Source organism: Mustela erminea, chromosome 8 (genome assembly GCF_009829155.1).
Source record: "Mustela erminea isolate mMusErm1 chromosome 8, mMusErm1.Pri, whole genome shotgun sequence".
Lineage (NCBI taxonomy): Eukaryota > Metazoa > Chordata > Mammalia > Carnivora > Mustelidae > Mustela > Mustela erminea.
This window is the reverse complement of record NC_045621.1, coordinates 66,357,206-66,377,041: the sequence shown is the minus strand read 5'-3', so window position 1 is coordinate 66,377,041 and position 19,836 is coordinate 66,357,206. Positions and strand designations below refer to the sequence as shown.

The 19,836-nt window shown below is 38.2% G+C and overlaps 1 protein-coding gene across 1 annotated transcript in view; it reads right to left on the bottom strand.

Moving 5' to 3' along the window:
• Positions 1–4,412: 4,412 nt before the first annotated feature.
• Positions 4,413–19,836, bottom strand: part of MYO3B (myosin IIIB) — a 296,489-nt gene continuing 281,065 nt past the window's right edge. The window contains exons 25-28 of the mRNA XM_032354332.1: positions 9,462–9,562; positions 9,041–9,087; positions 8,072–8,245; positions 4,413–4,742 (exon numbers count right to left, since the gene is read on the bottom strand). Of these exons, the coding sequence (XP_032210223.1) occupies positions 8,107–8,245; positions 9,041–9,087; positions 9,462–9,562 (287 nt within the window). The 3' untranslated portion in view covers positions 4,413–4,742; positions 8,072–8,106. The remainder of the gene's footprint in view (positions 4,743–8,071; positions 8,246–9,040; positions 9,088–9,461; positions 9,563–19,836) is intronic.

Genomic DNA, 19,836 nt, shown 5'->3' with positions numbered 1-19,836 from the left:
TCCCTGCTCAGCAGGGAGCCTGCTTGTCCCACTCCACCACCCTTGTATTTGTGTTCCCTCTCTTGCTATCTCTCTTTGTCATAAATAAGTAAAAAACAAAACAAAACAAAAAAAACCACACCAAAAAAACAAACAAAATAAAAACACCTAAGTGAAGAAATAGACAAATTCATAATCATAGTGGGATATTTTAACATACATCTCTTAACTGATAGAAAAAACAGTAAAAGAAAAATAAGTGAGCATTGAAAAGATGAGAGTTAACAAACTGGACCCATTGTGCATATATAGAAGACTACAGAATATACCTTATTTCTAGTATATGTGGAATATTTGTGAAAGTTTTACCAAAAAAATCATATGCTGAGTCATAAAATCTCAATAAATGTCAAAGTCTTGAAGTAATACTAAATTTGTTCTCTGGCCATAAGAATTATTAAGCTAGAACCCAATTAAGAAAAGTATAGGAGAAAATCCTTGTATGTTTAGAAATTAATAAACTTCTGAAAATCTTATGAGTTAAAAAAGAAATCATAACTAAATGATAATAAAACGCTTCCATTTGCTGCTAATTCCATACTTAGAGGGAAAATTATAGCCTAAATAAATATATTAGAAAAGTTAAGATTCCAAAAAACCAGAAAAAATAACAGCCATTTTTACCAAAGCAGAAATATAATAAGTCTAAGAACAAAAGTTAGTGAAGTAGGAAACAAATTGGTAATAAAAAAAAAATAAGTAAAATCAAAAGTTATTTTCATTAAAACACTAATAAAATTGGCAGATCTGGCAAGAATAATTAAGGAAAAGGAAATTGTAAATCATCACCATTACAAAAGAAGGAAGGGGACCTGACTATAGATTCTACAATATTAAAAATATCTATAGACTTTTTTTGAATAATTCTAACCAAATTTGACAATGTAGAAAACCAGACAAATTTCTAGAAAATGAAAACCTAACAAAACTGACACAGGAAGAAGTAGAAGATATGAGTAGTCATAAGTTATTAAAGAAATTTAATCTATAATTAAAATTTTCCTTCATAAAGCTCCTGTAGTGAATCAAAACAATTTTAAGAAAGAGCTAATGTCATTCTTACACAAAATCTTCCAGAGAAAAGCAAGTAGGCATATTATGAGAATTAAGAATTTACATGTTAATTTCATCATGGGCACAGATATAATTTTTTAAAAAATTAACAAATCAAATACAGCAAAATATAAAAGGACAATACAACATGATAGAGTCATATGTATTGCAAGGATACAAAGCTGCTTTTATATTAGAAAATCAGAATAACCTTAACATTAAGAACCATATGAACCTATCAACCATAACATTAACAAAATATAGGAGTAAAATCACAGAATTATTTAAAAACAAAAAATAAGCATGTGATAAAATAGAACATCCACTTATAAGGGGGAATCCCCTTGAGAATAGAAAGGGACAGCAAATACTATAATTAATGATAAAATACTGAATGCTTTCCCTCTTCGAGATTGCAAAAAAGACAAGAGTACTTACTATTAGCTCTCCTAACCAACCTTGTACTGAAAAACTTAGCCAGATCAGTCTGGTATTTTGAATAAAGGGGAAAAATAAAAAAAGACTCCAATTCTCTACTTTTCCTTGTATCCACACCCTTTGCAATGTAATGGGACTCTGAAGCCCTTCTTGAATCTGAGCTGGCTTTGTATTTTGCTTTGGTTAAAAGAATATGGTTAAATTGACAATGTGCCATCTCTGAGCCTCAAGAGATATTTTTCTCACTCTCCCTCTCCTCCCTTTGTTTTTCAGAGACTCTGGCACTGCCCCTGGGGATAATAACAAACTGGAGGATGAAATCATGTTGAATAGAACTAAGGTGGCCAAGCTGTCTTGCTGTGGCCCTAGATATGTAAGAAACCCAGCCAACATCAGCAAAGGCGCTTAGTTGAACTGCAGCTAACCACAGATGCACAAATGGATCCTGGCAAGACTAGTTCAAATCAGCAGATATAGTCATCCAACCACAGACTTGTAAGAAATAATTTGGGGTGGTTTATAATGCAGCAAAAACATTATAAAACAGACAGTAGGTCAAGGAAAAAAAAACAACTAAGGTATAAAGGAAGTATGAAGTATGAAAAAGGAAGAAAATGTCTATAGTTATTTGCAGGAGGTAAAACTATGTAGAAAATCCAAAAATATCTAGCTACATTATTGGAATTAATGACTTAGCAAAGTTGATGGATCTCAAATACAAAATATCCATTGCACTTTCACATAATGGCAATGTCTTAGTCTATTTGGGCTGTCATAACAGAATACTATAGACTGGGTGGCTTAAACAACAGAAATTTATCTCTTACAGTTCTGGAGGTCTGGGAAGTCCAAGATCAAGGTACCAGTAGATTTGGTGTCTCGTGAGCATCTGCTTGCTGGTTCATAGATAGGCATCTTTTCGCTGTGTCCTCATGTGGTGGAGGCAAACCTGGTCTCTGGGGTCTCTTTAAAAGGATACTGATCCCATTCATGAAAGCTGTACTCTCATGACTTACTTACGTCCCAAAGACCCCACCAACAAATACCATCACATTGGAAATTAGATTTAAGCATATGAATTTTGGGGGGACATAGACATTTAATCTAGAGCAGACAACCAACAGTTAAAAAACTTAAAAAACACTTCTAAATACTATAAAATTATATATGGTACATATGGATAAAACTAACAAACTATGTGTAAGATTTCACAGATAAAATTATTTGTCATTATTAAGGGAAGAGAAGGAATAACTAAATAAATAGAAGGATATACCATGCTTATAGTTTGGAAAATTCAATCTTGTAGACATGACAATTCCTTCCAAATTGACTTACAGACTCAAGATAATTCCAAAGAAATACCAATAGTTCTTTTTTTCCGTAAGTTGACTATTTGAATCTAAAATATGCAAAGAGCCCAAACTAATCAAGGTTCTCCTATAAAAGATAAACCATGTTAGAAGACTTGCTCTGTCTTATACCAAAGCCTATTTTGCAAGTATAGGATTTACAGCAAGGATAAAAGGTCAACAGAACAGAATAGAGAATCTGAGAACAGATCCATGATTACCTGATTTATGTAAATGATACTATTTTAGAGCAGTAGAAAAGAGATGTACTTTTCATTAAATGGGCCTTTGACAGCTGAATATCCATTATTAGAAAACATGAAAATTTGTCCTCACCACACAGTATTCACAAAATTGATTCTGGGTGAGCTGAAGATCTAAATGTGAAAGGCAAGACAATAATGCTTCCAGAAAATCCTAAAGGTAAATACTTCTATGACCTTGGGGCTGGACAAGATTTCTTAATAGGCTATAAGAAAGTAGTAATCAAACAGGAAAAGACTGATTAAGTTGTATTATGTTAACATTACAACACTTTTTTTTTTTTTTTTTTTTTTTTTAGCACAAGATACCTTAAGGGAATGAAAGGACAAACGACCTAGTGGAGAAAATATTTGCAACACATATGACTAACAACATATAATACATTTCTTCAAATTAAAAGAAAAAACATAGTTAACCAAAATTAAACTAGGCATATCACAAAAGAAGGTATCTAAAATGGCCACTGAAGTATGAAAATGTGCTCAATATCATTATTAATCAGAGATACGTAAGCTAGAAATCAACAGTGAAATTCTAATATATATTCATTGGAGTGTCCGTATGAGGACTGAAAATAACAAGAATCGGGGAGAATACAGAATAATGGAAGCTCTTTTATGTCACGGGTGTGACTGTGAATTGGTAAAATCACTTAGAAAAACAGTTTGGTATTACCTACTGAAGTGCAGATATGGGTACCTTAGAATTCTGCCATCTTAATCCTAGGTACACAGCCAACAGATATGCATGAAAAGAGACACCAAGAGACATACAACAATAATAGTAGCAATGTCCAGAATAACCCCAAATTGGAAATAATTCATATTTGTCTATCAAAAGCAGAATGGCTAAGTCAGTTGCTCCGTATTCATATACTGGAATGCTACATAGTTTTGAAAATAAATGAGCTACATTTATATTCCACAACATAGATGAATCTATATAACACCAAATATAACACCAAATAAAAGAAACAAAACCCAAAAGATTATATACTACGTGATTCCATTTATAGAAAGCTCCTAACATAACATAAGAAGCCAAATTTAACTATAGTGTTTAGGGATGTGTGTAAATGGCAAAATTATAAAGAAAACCAAGGAAGTATTTATACCTGAGTCATGAGAATGCTTGCCTTTGGGAGAGGTGGGTGATTGGGAATGGATAAAGGGAGACTTCTAGTATGCTGACAATGTTCTAATGGACCCACAGATAGTTTATATATATACTTTCTAATAGCCTTCAGCCTGTAGGAGTGGTTACACAGATAACTTGACTGTAGGGGCAGTTATGTAGATACCGACTTTCTGATAACTTATTGAGTTGAGTCTTCTGATTTGTGCCTTTTTCTGTATTTGCATGACATTTAAAAATAAAGTAAGTTAAAGTGGATGGAGGCATGTCTGCAGATGTACCAAAATGGAAGAAAAATCAGCAGCTCATAACATGAACACCAATGGTTTTGCAATGAAGCTTTTAAAAACTGTGGTATTCCCGGGATGATTTCTGTTTTGTCCAGGGTCAGTTATTTTGTCTTGACAGCATTTTTCACCTTGTTGGTTTTCTTCATGTCAGGTATTCTTGCAGAGATACTATCTAAAGTCAATGACATACAAAAATAGGTGTTTAATTATATAATTTAAAGTTTAAAAGGTAATCAACAAAAATTTAAGCATCAAATTATAAGCACTGGAAGAAGTAAGGGCAGGGAGAATTGAAATAAACGCACACCTTTCACAGAGGGGGAGAGTAAATATTATTGAAAATGATAAACCAAGAAGATGGAAGTAAATTATTCACAGACATGATGGAAACCATTCAAAGAATTAGAATTAGAAATAATAAGACATGGTTGTTTCAGTGGGGAGGGACTAAGGTAGGGACAGGGAGAAGAAGATTGATTTCCATTATAAACCTTCTGGACTCTTTGATTTTTGTTTTGGTTTTGCCATATGTATATTACTTTAATAAGCTCATAGGACATTTCTGAGATTCCAAGTTGCATCATTCTCATATACTTGATCTAAGAACTGCTTCTTGAGTTCGTGGCATTATGACTAGTCCAAGAGTAACATCTACAATCTGTTGATGGTCTAGCTGGTAGTGAACCCCATTTCTAAAGTACTGTTAGGAGTAAGAGCTGTGGCAAAGACTATTTATTACAGATCTTCTAAATTATAATTTTATAATTATGTGTTCCCTTTTAATTTATTTATGGAAATATTTAATTAGGAACAAGGCAGATAACTATTATATTGTACACAGACAAATGGGAAGTTAGGAACACTTTTACTCAACAGTTTGAAAAACAGCTAATATTAGCAAATCAAAAGTAGACAAGTCAGTGATAAAAGTAAAACTTCCAAAACAAGGAATATCACCTCATACCAGTCATAATGGTGTGATAAGAAATACCAAGAGTTGGCAAGGATGTGGAGCAAACGGAACCCTTGTGCACTGTTGCTAAGCATATAAATTGGTGCAAACACTGTGGAAAGAAGTAGGGAGGTTCCTCAAAAAATTAAAAATAGATATATCCTAAGATCCAGTAATTCCACAACTGGGCATTTACTCAAAGACAATGAAAACACCAATTCAAAAATATCTATGCAACCCTATGTCTATTGCAGCATTATTTATAATAGCCAGGCTATGGAAGCAACCTATAAATCCACTGATAGATGAATGGGTAAAGAAGAAGTACTGTGTATATGTATGTGTGTGTGTATTATATATATATATATATGTAATGGAATATTACTCACCCATAAAAAAAAATGAGATCTTGGCATTTTATGACAACATGGATGGACCTATAGGGGTATTACGCTATGTAAAGTAAGTCAGAGAAATACAGATATTGTATAATTTCATTTACATATGGAATCTAAGAAACAAATAGATGAACAAATGGACAAACAAACATGAAAACAAAAACCAGAAACAGACTAAAAAATATAGGGAAAAAACGGTAGTTGCCAGAGGGGAGGGGTGGCAGGACGGGTGAAATAGGTGAAGAGGATTAGGAGATAACAAACCTCTAGATGGATCGATAGGTTGGCTGGTTGATTGATGGATGGAGGAGAGGAGAGGGAGAGGGAGAGAATTTTAAGCAGACTCCACGCCCAGTGTCTCACAACCCTGAGATTCTAACCTGAGCCAAAATCAAGGGTCAGACGCTGAACTGACTGAGCTGCCCGGGGGTGGGGGGGCAGACTTCCTGTTTTAAATACTAAGTCACAGAGATGAAAAGCGAAGCACAAGGAATACTGTCAAATATGCGGTATGGTGAGAGATGGGAACTACACTTAGAGTGGTGAGCACTGCACGAGGCACAGAACTGTCGAATCACTATGTGGTACACCTATGCTATACTCCAAAACAAAAATACTTACCTTAAAATAATGTTAAAAAGCTACATAGACTACATATTTTTTAAACAATGAAGTTCATTTATGTTTCTTCTGCTGTACTTGTATACCTTAATAAACATTACCTTTGGGGTGAATATGTGAGGAAAAAAATCAAGGCTCACTTTTTTAAAAAGTAAAGTTTAACTATTAGATAATTGGATTTTCCTATTTCTTTTTCTTTAAAAGTATAATTTCTGAGATCTTTAGATGCCTCGTTTCAGTATTTTATCTTTGTAAAATGTGTATTAAAATTGTCCTCTCTGTAACTCTGGGTAACAATTTTTTCTATTTTTTCCACTTATTTTTTTCCCCCAAACCTGGGTACTCCTACATGTATGATCTGCCAAATATTTTAAAGCAAAAAAAAAAAAAAAAAAAAAGAAAGAAAGAAAAAGAAAAAAGAAAAAAAATCCAAGAACATCTGTTCTAGAGAAAAGGTCTTGTAGGTTTTTTTGTTTTTGTTTTTGTTTTTACATCATAGAGCAATCTCACACATTGTTTTGCATGGACTGGTTGCTCAAGAGATGTTTGTTTTATTGAATCATATTGAGTATTATAATATATGGTATAACATTACTATAATAGGACTAGCCCAACCTAGAGTGAAAAATCAGAGCTTACAGTGTAAGAAAAGTGATTAATCATGAGGAACGCACAATTGACAGCTACTTTCCTGTCACATATGTAACTAAGTGAAGTCTCACCATTCATGTAAGGCCACTTACTAGATGTCCATTCTGTGCCAGGCACTGTCCTAGGCTCTGCCCACAAAGACAGGCACAAGATAAGATCCTTTCCCGAAAATCACTCACAGCTTCATGGACACCACTGACCGGAGAATGGGAATTTACTAAACCATGTGACATAGACTATGACAGGTCCAAATTTTCTTTCCCTCTAACTCCTTTGTTTTTACTGCGAAGATGATGGAAGTAAAGAGTCAAGTCTTTATCAGCATAATAACTAGCAGGAGAGGGGTTCATCAGCCTTAGATAAAGATTAGGCCTCTCCCCCTAAACACAAAAAATTATCCTGGCCTAGGAGACCTTGAGTGGGGACACGCTCCAGTGGAATTCTGACTCTGGAGAGAGGCCTGAAGCATCTCTCGGAGGAGGTGGAGAGTGCAGGGGAGAAGTGAGGTGAAAAGGGAGGCCTGGATTTTCACAGGGGCAGATTTTGCATGGACTGATGTGGCAGGAAAAATGAATATCATCAGCATTCATGATTGGCTTATTATCCTCTTAGATGCTGAGGGCACGAATGATGCTTACTGCTGTAGTCTAGAAGGATGTCCAGTGTCCCACAGGTACCCATGAGATGAGAAAAGGAAAAACTGCCCAGTTCAGGTTGCACTGCAGATGTGGGGAGGGCAGTGGAGATTTGAGAAAATGGTTAGGAATCTGAAAATTATTTGGCAAGGCTCAGACCCAGACTATGTGTCCAAAGAAGCTGGCCCCATCATACCTCTTTCTTATTAAATGATAGTCAGTCAATTACCATGATTGTTCTTACCCTGAACAGACTGGGTGGGGGGCAGAAAGTATACCTCAGAGCTGAGCAGAAGATGCTCCTTTTGAGGGTGAGGAAGAAAGGAAAGGGCAGGATGGGTTATCTTCCTCAGGAACAGAGTCCACAGGTGACAAAGATTTGTAATATTCGTCTTCTCCATCAAGCACTTTGATTTGGCTGCAACAAAGAAAAGAGTTTTCAGCAGAAAAAAAAGGACAAAGGGTACAGTTATCACTGCAGCCGCTGAAGTTGCATATGAGAACAGGATTGGGTTCCCCCAATGGGAAGGAAGGACAGCTTAGGGTAGGTAGCTCAGGCTCTCCCAAAACACAGGAACTGAGGTCTGATCCACAAAGCATTTCACCTCAGGGTCACAGGCCGATAATGGGCCCAATTTAGTGGGATCTGGAAGTTGTGATCAAATTACAGTTTGTCTGCCTGAATTGACTTGTCTGTCCCTGTTTGGTTCCCTCTAGAAGAGAAAGTTCCCTCCTGTCCTCCTCCAGTTCTCAAACTGGTACCTTACCTATGTCACTATATTCTCTATAGGGATACTAACAAACCAGAAGAGTCCTCTAACCACTGGGGGAGATTTCCCTTTGTGTACCTTTAAGGTCCAGGGGTAGGGTGATGTGGGAACTGGCATATTTGCATTGCATGGAATGCTCTTATTTGTGGGAGAGTCTTATACAGTCTGCTACATCTGCAATTATGAGGGAAACCACAATTTCCTGCGATAATTGTGAAAAATAACATTTGCCTTTAGGTGACAATTTCAGCCTTTTCGGACAGAATAGATTCAAGTTTTATAAAGCTGCTACTGTGAAAAGTAGTTTTCAATGTCAATAATAGGGGTGATATCCCTATTTGCATATTTTTAGGAGCTTCTCTGAAAAGTTTTGCATTTTCTGTAATATCACAAAGGACCCCTTCTGTTTACAGTTGCTTAGAACTAAGAAGACAGATATTTACCCAAGTTTTCTTGGCTTCCTCTTGCTCCCTTGATATTCTAGAGTTCCCTGTGGAGAGGGCCAAGAACACACAGTCAAAGCAAAGCAGCAAGTCGTTAATTTTTAATTCAAAGTGATTTTGTGTTGAATGCAAGCAGATGCTGATAATATCAGAAGTCACAGCATAATTTTTTTGATCAAAGGGCTCAAGTGAGCCTGATGAAGCATGCATCTTGCTCGTCTTTGATAAACCACATCAATTATTCACCGTGAAGGCAGACATCCTGACATGAAAGCAACAGATAAAGAGCCTAAGCACATGTTCAAGAAGAGAGCATAAGAGAGTGGGGGTGGGGCTGGAGGGGCTGGAACAGGTATTAATAACAGAATTATTAACTGGAAACAAAGCCAGTGAAACAGCTTTATGACCACTTTGAACTCACATTTAACTGGTTATAGTACATGGTGTCCTCAGGGCTACTCAACATTTTGGGCTGCTGACATCTTCGGCGAGGTGTTCGCTGCTTCTGTATAAGACCGTTTTCTGAAACTGCAGCAAGACAGCAAAACTTCACTGTAAACCATCCAAGGTGTTGGGAAAATCAGGTAAAAAACTGCTCTTCACAGTAGATGCACTTAGAGGAAACCATGTCCCGTTTTAACAGGTATGTTGGAGTTCTGCTAATATTGGCAGAAATGTCATGCTAAGACACATATGCACACACAGGAACTGCTAAGGCTAAACAAGGACCACTATAACTTTGCCTTCGTCGCTCTTATCCAAATCAGCCGTCAAGAGTGACAGAAAGCAAACTGGGTTCGTCCATGCTGGTGAAGCAGAGGTTGGTGGTCAGCCTTTGTAGAGTGTGGAGTGGTAGCTTAGTGCGATAACTCAGGACAACGAAAGCAATCTGGGATAGTTTGTACCACATCCTACATTGAGGGTTCAAAGACATCTGGAGCACACACACTCCTGGGTAGATGAGAAGCAAACCTTTCAGTGGGATACATTTTGGAGGGAAAATGGCTTGAACCAGTATTTACTGAAATGCTTTGAACAGTACCATTGATCCGTGCAATCTCTGGAAATACAGTGGAAAGGAGAAGGGGAAAAGATAATTGCATGGCTTCACAGAGAAGTCTCTCTGTGTTAGCCCTGATTTCAGAACCCTGGACCAAGAGTGAACTGAAGATTAAGAACTAAGTGTCCAGGGGCACCTTGGTGGCTCAGTGGGTTAAGCCTCTGCCTTTTGGCTTGGGTCATGATCTCAGGGTCCTGGATCAAGCCCCTCATTGGGCTCTCTGCTCAGCAGGGAGCCTGCTTCCCCCTCTCTCTCTGCCTGCCTCTCTGCCTACTTGTGATCTCTCTCTCTGTGTCAGATAAATGAATAAAATCTTTAAAAAATAAAAATCAAACCACGTGTCCAATGAAGTCATGATTTATTTCCTTTCCAAGCAGATGATTTTCGTGGAATCTGCTGTCCTTTTCACACTATATCTGAATCAGGATTTAGCAGCTCTAACTTCTTGCCAACATACGCGCTTGCGCGCGCGCACACACACACACGCATGCCCCAGAGCTGTCACAGGATATTGTTCACAAATGTGACAGTCTAGAGAAGAGATATAACTTTCTTCTACCAAGTGTATATCATATTCATAAAGTGGAGTTGGAGATTTGTACTTGGAACTATAGCTTGACTTCACTAGAGGTTCCTACTATTTAGGGAAATTCTGGGGGAATTTTCTAAGTGAAGAATGACTCAGCAAGGGGCATTATGAAGAGCAAATCAGCAGTTTCCTAAGTATGAAGTTTTGCATTTGCACTTTTCTCGAACAGGAACATATCTATCTTGAACAAGGCGATTAGAACCATGCAGGACTTTAGCAACCATTTATTCTAAACACGCATTTTTTTTTTTTTTAAAGAAAACTGAGGCGCACAAATGTTGAATGACTCATTCCAGATGAAGTGGTAGAATGAGGACACAACCCTAGATTCATATCTCCTGTTCTAGAAGTGTTCTTTTTAAAACTACAGCATATTGTTTTTCTTAACAAGAAACTTTTCTTGTAAGCTAAGGTGTAAGTAAAAGTAAGCTCCATGAAAACATATTATTTAGCATAGCACAATGACGCATTGCTTGCAGAGGGCTCCAGTAGCCTTTAAAGGTATCCCTGTCCATATCTTCAGGAAGTCTGTGCAGAAGGCCGGACTCTAGCTCTCATGCTGCTGTTGTCCTCAGAGTAGAAGGAATCCAGGATGGAAATCGGTTCTTTCTGATATTTCCAACATACCTACCTCCTGCTTGCTTTGTGAAGTCCATAAACTGTGATATGGTAGGACACAAAGTCCCTTGTGTCACCTCCTCTGATTTATAGATTAATGAAGAGAAGTGCCTGGAGGTAAGGTTGCTGGGGTGAACACACACTGGAGATCTGACATCTATTTTCCCTTAGACTTCCTAATATTATGGGAATTCCAACCTTGGAAACTCAAAAGGCTGATCTTAATAGTTTCTGAGTTCAGCTGGAGTTCAGCCCAGTTCAGCTGGACTTCATGTAGTGTTTACATTTGATCAGAAGCTTTTATTTATGTTCTCAATTGGGTATGCTTGATATAAGATGTGGTTTTCAACTTTTGCTCTCGATGAACTTGCTGTTCCATGGGTGGGTGTTTTTTCATATTCTTAGAAGGAATTAAGTTATTGGGTAGAATCTTCTCAATTTTAACATTTCTCCCACAAATTAAAAAAAAAACAAACGACGGTTGGTTTCTGATGGCATCTATACTATACTACAATCTAAGGTAAGTTAGTGTCTGATTTAGCATCAAGTTTTAATTTTCATTATTGTAGCTTAAATATCTCCATGTTTCATGATGTTTTACAGAGTGCCATAACTTCGAAGCATTTTGCCATTGGAAGAATATGAGTACCACTGATATGTGATCAATAATAAGCAACCAAATAAATATTTAGGAAATGAATCATTATTTAATAAATGCTGTTGGAACAATTTCATAGTAAGATGCAAAAAGTATAACTTGAATATAGACCTTATAAAATTTATCCTGTATGTAATATAAATATATAAATTTTATAATTTACAAAATTATAAATATTTTTTATTGTGGGGGAAAAAAGGAAAATAAGACAAGGTCCCTATCTTCAGTCTAGTAGAGAGCACAGGGTCTTAAGAGGTTGAGTGACTTGTCATAAGTTAGTGCTGCTGGACTCCAGTTAGTTTTAAAAAATTCTAAATTGTTTACTTTTCTCAATATGCTTTTGGATTCTCACAGGCCACAATAAATTCCAGATGTGTTATATAGTTAAACATTTTAAATATTCCTATAAAAACCTTAAAGGGAATGAAATGGATTATCTTAACTATGGAAGAAGATATTAATGACAACGATGGGTTCAATTATAATATAAACAAGAAAGTAAAATATTCTATATGATGGACAGTAACAAAACTAAGATGAAAGGAAGTAGATTAGAAAGATTATAAACAAATTTAAAAATATATACACACAGAAGTCTACCAACCATAATGTGGAGAGGAAGGCAAGAGAAATATGGAGACACATTCATACATATTGAAATACAATTAAATGAAATGAGATACTGAAATTGTTTAGCCATCCTGACAAACAGCTTCAAATAAAACAACTACTACTGCTTTTCTATTAATTAGGATAAATTAAAGATCCAAAGACAATGTGGGAGTGGCCCTACATACACAGATGAGCCCATAGGCTCCACCTTGCCTGAGAGAATAAATAACAACTTGACAACAAATAACACAAGCTAAGCAACTTGTTCCAAGAAACATGTCCCAGTGAAGGAGACCAGACGGAGAGAAAAAGAATTTATATGAAGATGGATTATGATGACACTTTTGTAGTGGAAAAAAGCTAGAAACATGACAAATATTTAATAATTGGGGAGAAGATAACACTGGGATATGAACATGATATTCCCATGTTCCCACGAAGGCATCAACAAAGATCAATTAATTTATGCTGTTGAAAGATGAAAATTCAAAATTCAGAAAAAGAAGAAAAAGACAAAACAGCATATATCACATTGATTAAATCTAAATAGGTGTGCACATTGAGAAGTTTATCATGAAATTTTTCCTTTAAAAATTAAAAGAAAAAAATTAAAATAAATCAATGAGGCATGTAGGGCAAAATTATTCTTTCTTTCTGTAGATGAAGAAAGCATAGCTAAGAAAGTTAAATCTCAAAGAGGCAAAGCGGAAGCTAGAACCCCTGTCTTTTGGCTTCCAAGGCAAAAGTTCGTTTCTAAGAGGTATGAAACAATAGGGTATGTGGCAATTTACCTAGTTCATTTGACTTGTTTATGTAGGTAAATGGGTAATTCAAGTTTGAAGATAAACATTAGTATATGAGTCATTTGAAGACAATGATGTTCATAATCTGACAGTGGCCTATTTCTGTCTAGCTTGCGCAAACGTGTGTAAGCCAAGCGAATGTTCCAGTTTGTAATCCTCTGGGGGTTACCTCCTCTTAACAGTTTTTGAAAGTATATGATGTCATGGATACCATTTGACACACGTCTTTTCCCCTTTCAAGAATCCCTGCACCTTCTTTTCCCCTTGCGTCTTCTGATTTCATATTTGAGACCTGAGCACATCTTTCTCTTAGGAGTTTTGTCCCAGAACCTTATAATAAACTGCAGATAAATTCATTGCAAAATGGAAGACTTGTAAATGGCATCTCAGTCAGGAGCACGGGGTCAGGCATACTTCTGGATCCCCAACCCCAAATCATCACACTGTGTTTGCACAACGGGCTAAGCCCTTGATGGTTCAGTTGCCAGCTTCGTCGCAAAACTTCAAACAGCTGATTTGGAAATTTCATATTTCAATTCTCTTTATTGAACATGCAGGTATCCCCACACTAGAGTTGCCAGATCAAATACAGAACACCCAATTAAATCTGAATTTCAGATAAACAACCAATACTTTTTTTTTAATCTAATAAAACCCTGTGCAATACTCAGGACATACTTGTATTAAAAAGTGATCAGTTGTTCATTTGAAATTCAAATCTAGCTGGGTGTTCTGTATTTTTTTTGTTGTTGTTAAATCCATGCAGCCCTGATTCCAGCACCATTTCAAGTCACAAATAAGGCCTTTTGTTTCCTCAGAGGGTCTCAGAGATGAAGAAGGAAACTATTTCCCACTCTGACCTGCTGAGTTACAGGTATTTTGGCTACAAATGCTCTTCCTCCAGACTGTCCCCTAACAGTTTGTCCCCTAGGGTTTCACTTTTTTTTTTTTTAAGATTTTATTTATTTATTTGACAGACAGAGATTACAAATTCAGAGAGAGGAAGGGAAGCAGGCTCCATGCTGAGCAGAGAGCCTGATGCGGGGCTCGATCCCAGGATGCTGGGATCATAACCTGAGCCAAAGGCAGAGGCTTTAACCCACTGAGCCACCCAGGTGCCCCGGGTTTCACTTTTTATCACCCATTACAGATGGTTCATTTTGATCTATTTCCTAACAGGATCATAATGAGGGAAGGACCACCACAAGGGAGGGCAGGATGGAGCATACAGTCCAAATATTCCCCTTCTTAGTGGGGCAGCATGGATTCTGGGCCCCTGAGGAATGGACAGGCAGTGGGCAGGGTTCCTGCGAGGAAAGGGAGAGAGCACACTGGGAGAACCATAGCCCCGCACACACTCCCTGTGGGCCCTCCGCAGGCAGGAATATGTTCTGGGCGGTAAGACTGCTGATCTGATTGCCATTTGTGGATGAGGCATTCCCTTGGTTTTACTTGCCAAGTAAAACAACCCCATGAAGCAAACAGTGTTCAGTGTTCTAGATTTACAAATGGCAAATCCCATATGGGGTTACTAGATATATCCCTGGGGCACAAAACAGAATTAGAGTTATGCAATTAACTTACAGAGCTCTGTCAAGTCCGTGCATAAAGGGGGTACATCATTTCTGTGACCAAAGTTCTCAAGGCGGATGGGGGTGACAGCAGCCTAGCTGTCAGCTGGATAATCTCTCTCCTCCATGATTGCTGACCATGCTGTGTGGTACTCCACTGGACACTTAATGAACTAGCCTCCAATGATTTGACTTGTCTTTTCTGGCCCTATGTCTCTTCCACTTACCATTTCATTTTTATGGATCAAGTGTTGTTTTACAAAGTAGCTTTTCCTTCATTTCTTCTCATTTTGGGGAAGGATGACAAACCCCAAAGAGATGACAGAGGCATAGGGAGATCAAGAGATCACACAGCAAGTTAGAAGCAAAGGAGAATTTGGGGTTCCAAATGTCCCAAAGATCATTTTCTTTACGTTATACCAGTAGAAATACTGGTACCCAGGTCAGGACCTAGGCACTGATGTACCCCCCCCCCCAAAAAAATCTCCTTGGATTGTTCTAATGTACAGCCCATATTAAATCTTTCCTTACGGATAAGAGCCACATCGGCAGAGTCTGCGATAATCTGCACTACCTTAAAAATGCTGTCTATGGAAGAAGCTTCTCGATGTGTTGTAAACCACTTGCTCCTGATATACCCTGAGGTGCAGGCTGTTTTGGGGATGCCCAGAGCCCTGACAGGGAACAGGAGGGAAGATATTATGCCCTGGGAGTTCAGATTTTCCAATTTAAGTCATGGCATGGAGGATGATAAATCTCTGTGGTTTGGTCCCTTCCTTTTATAGCTAAGGGGTCTAAGTCCGGGGAGCACAGGCCTCTCTCTGGTCTCCCTTCAGAGCCAGGGCTAGCTCAGGTCTTTTGATTCAAAAATCTCAAAGCCCAGGCCATGGCCTTTACTATGATGCTTGTTCTTTTACAGAGACATTCTTAGAAGTTTTCACCTCGCCCTGTCTAACTTCAGGAGGGACTAAGGAATTCAGTGTGCTTTTGTAAAACACACACACAACCAGAAAGAGAGATTTTCTCCTGGGGTGCATGTAATTCAGATCTTCCTTTCGAAGATGAAAGGAAAGCTACAAATTTTCCCAGTTGCCGTGTTATGTCATGAGCAATCTTCCTCAAAATTGCAAAATTGCTACAAAGAAAACATCCCTGAGTTAAATTAGTGCCTGTGGAAGATGGTGGAGTTATAAACTGTCTACATGGAATTTTCTCCTTACTAGTTAGGGAAGTGGTAATAACTTCCCCTAAAACTATTTTATAGCTCAGGGCTTGGTACACACTTAACAAATAATGAATGAATGCACGGTGACCGTTCACTATTCTTGTTAAGATCTGTTCCATCTATGTGGCTCACTCTTTGGTTCTGTCAGTCAGGATATTACTGCCAGGGCTTCCAATAGAAAAAGGGCCTCTCCTATCCTTGGACCCCTCTGGGGAAACTAGCCTACCAAGGGTGGAGATGAAGTCAGCTTCTTAAAAACAAAGTTGATTGTCACTGTTGTATTTTTTTTCTTAATACCCTTTCAAGATTTTTCTAGGAGTATGTATTCATTTTTCTTCTTTTGTCCCCCCCCTTATAAAGAATTAGTTTATTTATTTGGGGGAGAGAGAGTAGTAGGGGGGAGGGAGGGGGAGGGGCAGAAACAGAGGGAGAAGCAGGCTCTGTGCTGAGCAGGGAGTCCAAGGCAGGGCTCAATCCCAGGACCCTGAGACCATGACTAAGCCAAAAGCAGACATTTAACCCACTGAGCCATCCAGGTGTCCCTGCGTTCACTTTTCTTAACAACAAAAAATTTACTTGTTATTGCTTTCCCCTCTACTTAACAATAAAGTCATATTTTCCATGATATTAACCTACTTGAAAAATAGTGTATTTCTTTGAGAGTTACATTTTTTTTTAAAAAGATCTGATTTTTTAAGGAATCTCTACACGCCAACATGGGGCTCAAACTTACAATCCTGAGATCAAGAGTTGAATGCTCTACCAACGGAGCCAACCAGGCATCCGTAGAGCCACATTTTTAAAGTAATAAATGAACATGATGTTCAAATAAATTAAGCACAAGAGTCCATCTTTCTTCTCCCCTCTGTGATTCCATCCCCCCAAACAGCAGTAAATCCTGGAACAAGTTACTTGTCTTCCAGATTGGTCTCAATGGAATCATTTCAAATGGTTGTATGGTATTTCATTTAATGGATGATGCATGATTAACCAAAATAATCTCCTATATTCAGCATGAAAGTTGTGTCCAGTGTTTTTCTCTAAGTAGTGCTTTGAGAAACATCTCATGATTTGATCTTTGATAATAATCCACATTAGTTTCTTAAGATAAATTCCTAGAGGTTGAACAATTGGCTAAAAATTATACATATTTTTAAAAGTCATGATTTATCCCAATTGCCATCCAGAAAGTATGTAGCAAATATCCTTCTACCATCTGAACCTGAGATTTATCCATTTCTGAAGGTCCTCACCAGATGGGACGGCATCCTTAAGATAAAATCTGGTAACTGAATAGGTGAAAAATGGCACCTCATTTGTGTTTTGATTTTCATTTCATTGATTACTTGAGAGGACAGTGTCTGTTTTTCCCCCCTCCCTGTTTATTAGTCATTTGTGTTTCAGGATTGCTTGTGAGCTGAAAGCAGCAGCTAAGTTTCTGGCTGGACCTACTCTGGATGGAATGAGCTTTGCCTGCCTGTTGCGATGGGATGATAGAAGAGACTTCCCACTGGCTACCAGGTGTGGAGACGCCCCTTCTGAAAATGAGCATGTTGTTGGAAAGCATATCTCAACCTTCTGTCATCATCCACCACTTAAACATTTTTTGCTATATTCAAGACACCTGTACTATTCTTCATGTAGTATTTTTAAAATCAACTACTTTTTTTTTTTTTTTACTTAAACACATTTTTAAAAAAATGAATCCTTATTCACTGCTGTGCTAAGTGGAAAGCCAGTGCCATCTGCCATAAACAGAAGTAAATCATGAAGTAAATACAATGAAAACAAAAACAGTACTATCACACTTGAACTAGATTCTATTTCCCACAGAACGTTCTGGGCTTCTTTAAAAGGTTTGTTAAAAGGAGAGGTAAGTGTAAGAGGAATTTAAAACCTATTAATACAGTCATGATTTTCTCCTTAATATGAAGAATTTAAACCAGAACTGAAAAAGGAGTAACTTTCTTTTACACAATCAGTGTTATTTAAGGTCACATTCAGACACTATCTAAAATCAACTTGCAGACCACTAGAGGACCGTGTCCCACACTTTGAGAACTATCGGTGTTCTGAAAGAAAAAAAACCCAGCAGGTTTAGAAAAACTGGAGTCTGAATTCCACCTCTAGCACTTACTAGAGGTCTGACTTGGTGATGATGATCACCCAATTAAGGTTGTGGTGAAGATGACAGATAACACACGAAAAGAGAAAACCTGGCACCCAAGGCAGAGGAGGTGCTCCTAAGGGGTTTGCCCAATTCTGGTTATATGGGGGGTGGTTCTCTACCCTGGCTGCATGTTAGAGTCCTCTGAAGAACTTTATAAAAAGTACAAATGCCTTAGACTCACCCCTGGACGTTAGTCAAGTTAGTCATTCAGTTAGTCAAAGGTAGAGCTCTGCTTTTAAACACAGCGCCACCCCTTCCCCCATCCCTTTCCAGAAGATTTTAACTTGTAGCCAGCTTTGGAAAAACTAAGGACTTAAACCTCTCCTAAAAGCTTAGATTGATTTCACAGATCAGCTAGCCATCATCTGTGGGGCGCCAGGGGTGGGAGGGGGTGGTCGAGAAGTTTCAGTTGGGCAGGAGAAATTGTGGGGAAGGGACAGCAGCTCCCGGAGGACTACTAGCACTGTGAGGTATTCACTTTGTGCCGGAAGCCACGTCAGATGGCTTGAGCTTAAAGCTATGGACACTGGGAAAATCATTTTTCATATCCCAAGAGGATAGTTTTGTCGAGCACAGGAACATTATCTCTGGTGTCCAGAGGGTATGATGCTGCTCAGTGCTCTCTGGCAGGTTTTGGTGTGAATGAATGACAAAGCTGAAAAGCCATTCTGCCCTACTAAACTCTTTTTAAGTCAAACATAACGTAGGGCAAAAGCGCTGGAGTGTCGGGAGGGTTGAAACAAGTAAAAAATGTTTAGAAGGCACAAGCTTAGAATCGGTAATATGGATTCAGCAATGGGTTGCTGTTGGTTTCTTTCTTTCTGCTTTACGTTGCCCAGTCAGCCTACTCAGAATGCTCGCATCATGTCCCATCGCTCTGCTTTTAGGAGTTTTTAAACTGCTTATTCTGAGCTCTCGCAATGTTCCCTTCCAGCCACGCGTCTTCCCGTGGGGATGACTGACTTCATCTGTTACCGTTCCTGACAATGGCTATTCCCTAACCCGCCCTGTTGGGGGGTGGGGGCAGGAATTAAGGCCAAAATGGCCACCCAATCTCTGCCCAGTGAAAAGCAGCACTAATTCAGCTTTTTCAAAAATGTCAATGTGAAAAAAATCCAAGACCTGATCTGATGCTTAGCAGACCCACAATGCTAGGCAGCAGGCTGGAAGATGTCATTTCTGGAACTCCTAATGAGATGCAAATCACCTAGTGAACTACTCGGGAGCTGGGAAACAATGTCCTGGGTAAAAGCAGATAAAAATGGAACGAAAGAATGTCTTTGAAGATTGGAACGACATTTTAAATGCTTGAGGATATGGGACACCAGATAGTGCTGGTTTTAGTAAACTAATTGTGACTGGGTCTTTGATTCCTCATGGCAGGGGATCCTGGGGCATTCATCCCCAGCTCTGCCTTGCTTTCTAAGTTGGGACCTGGTTCTGCTTTTTGCTATTAGTGTGCAAAGGGCAGGTCAGCTGTAGTGAAGCCA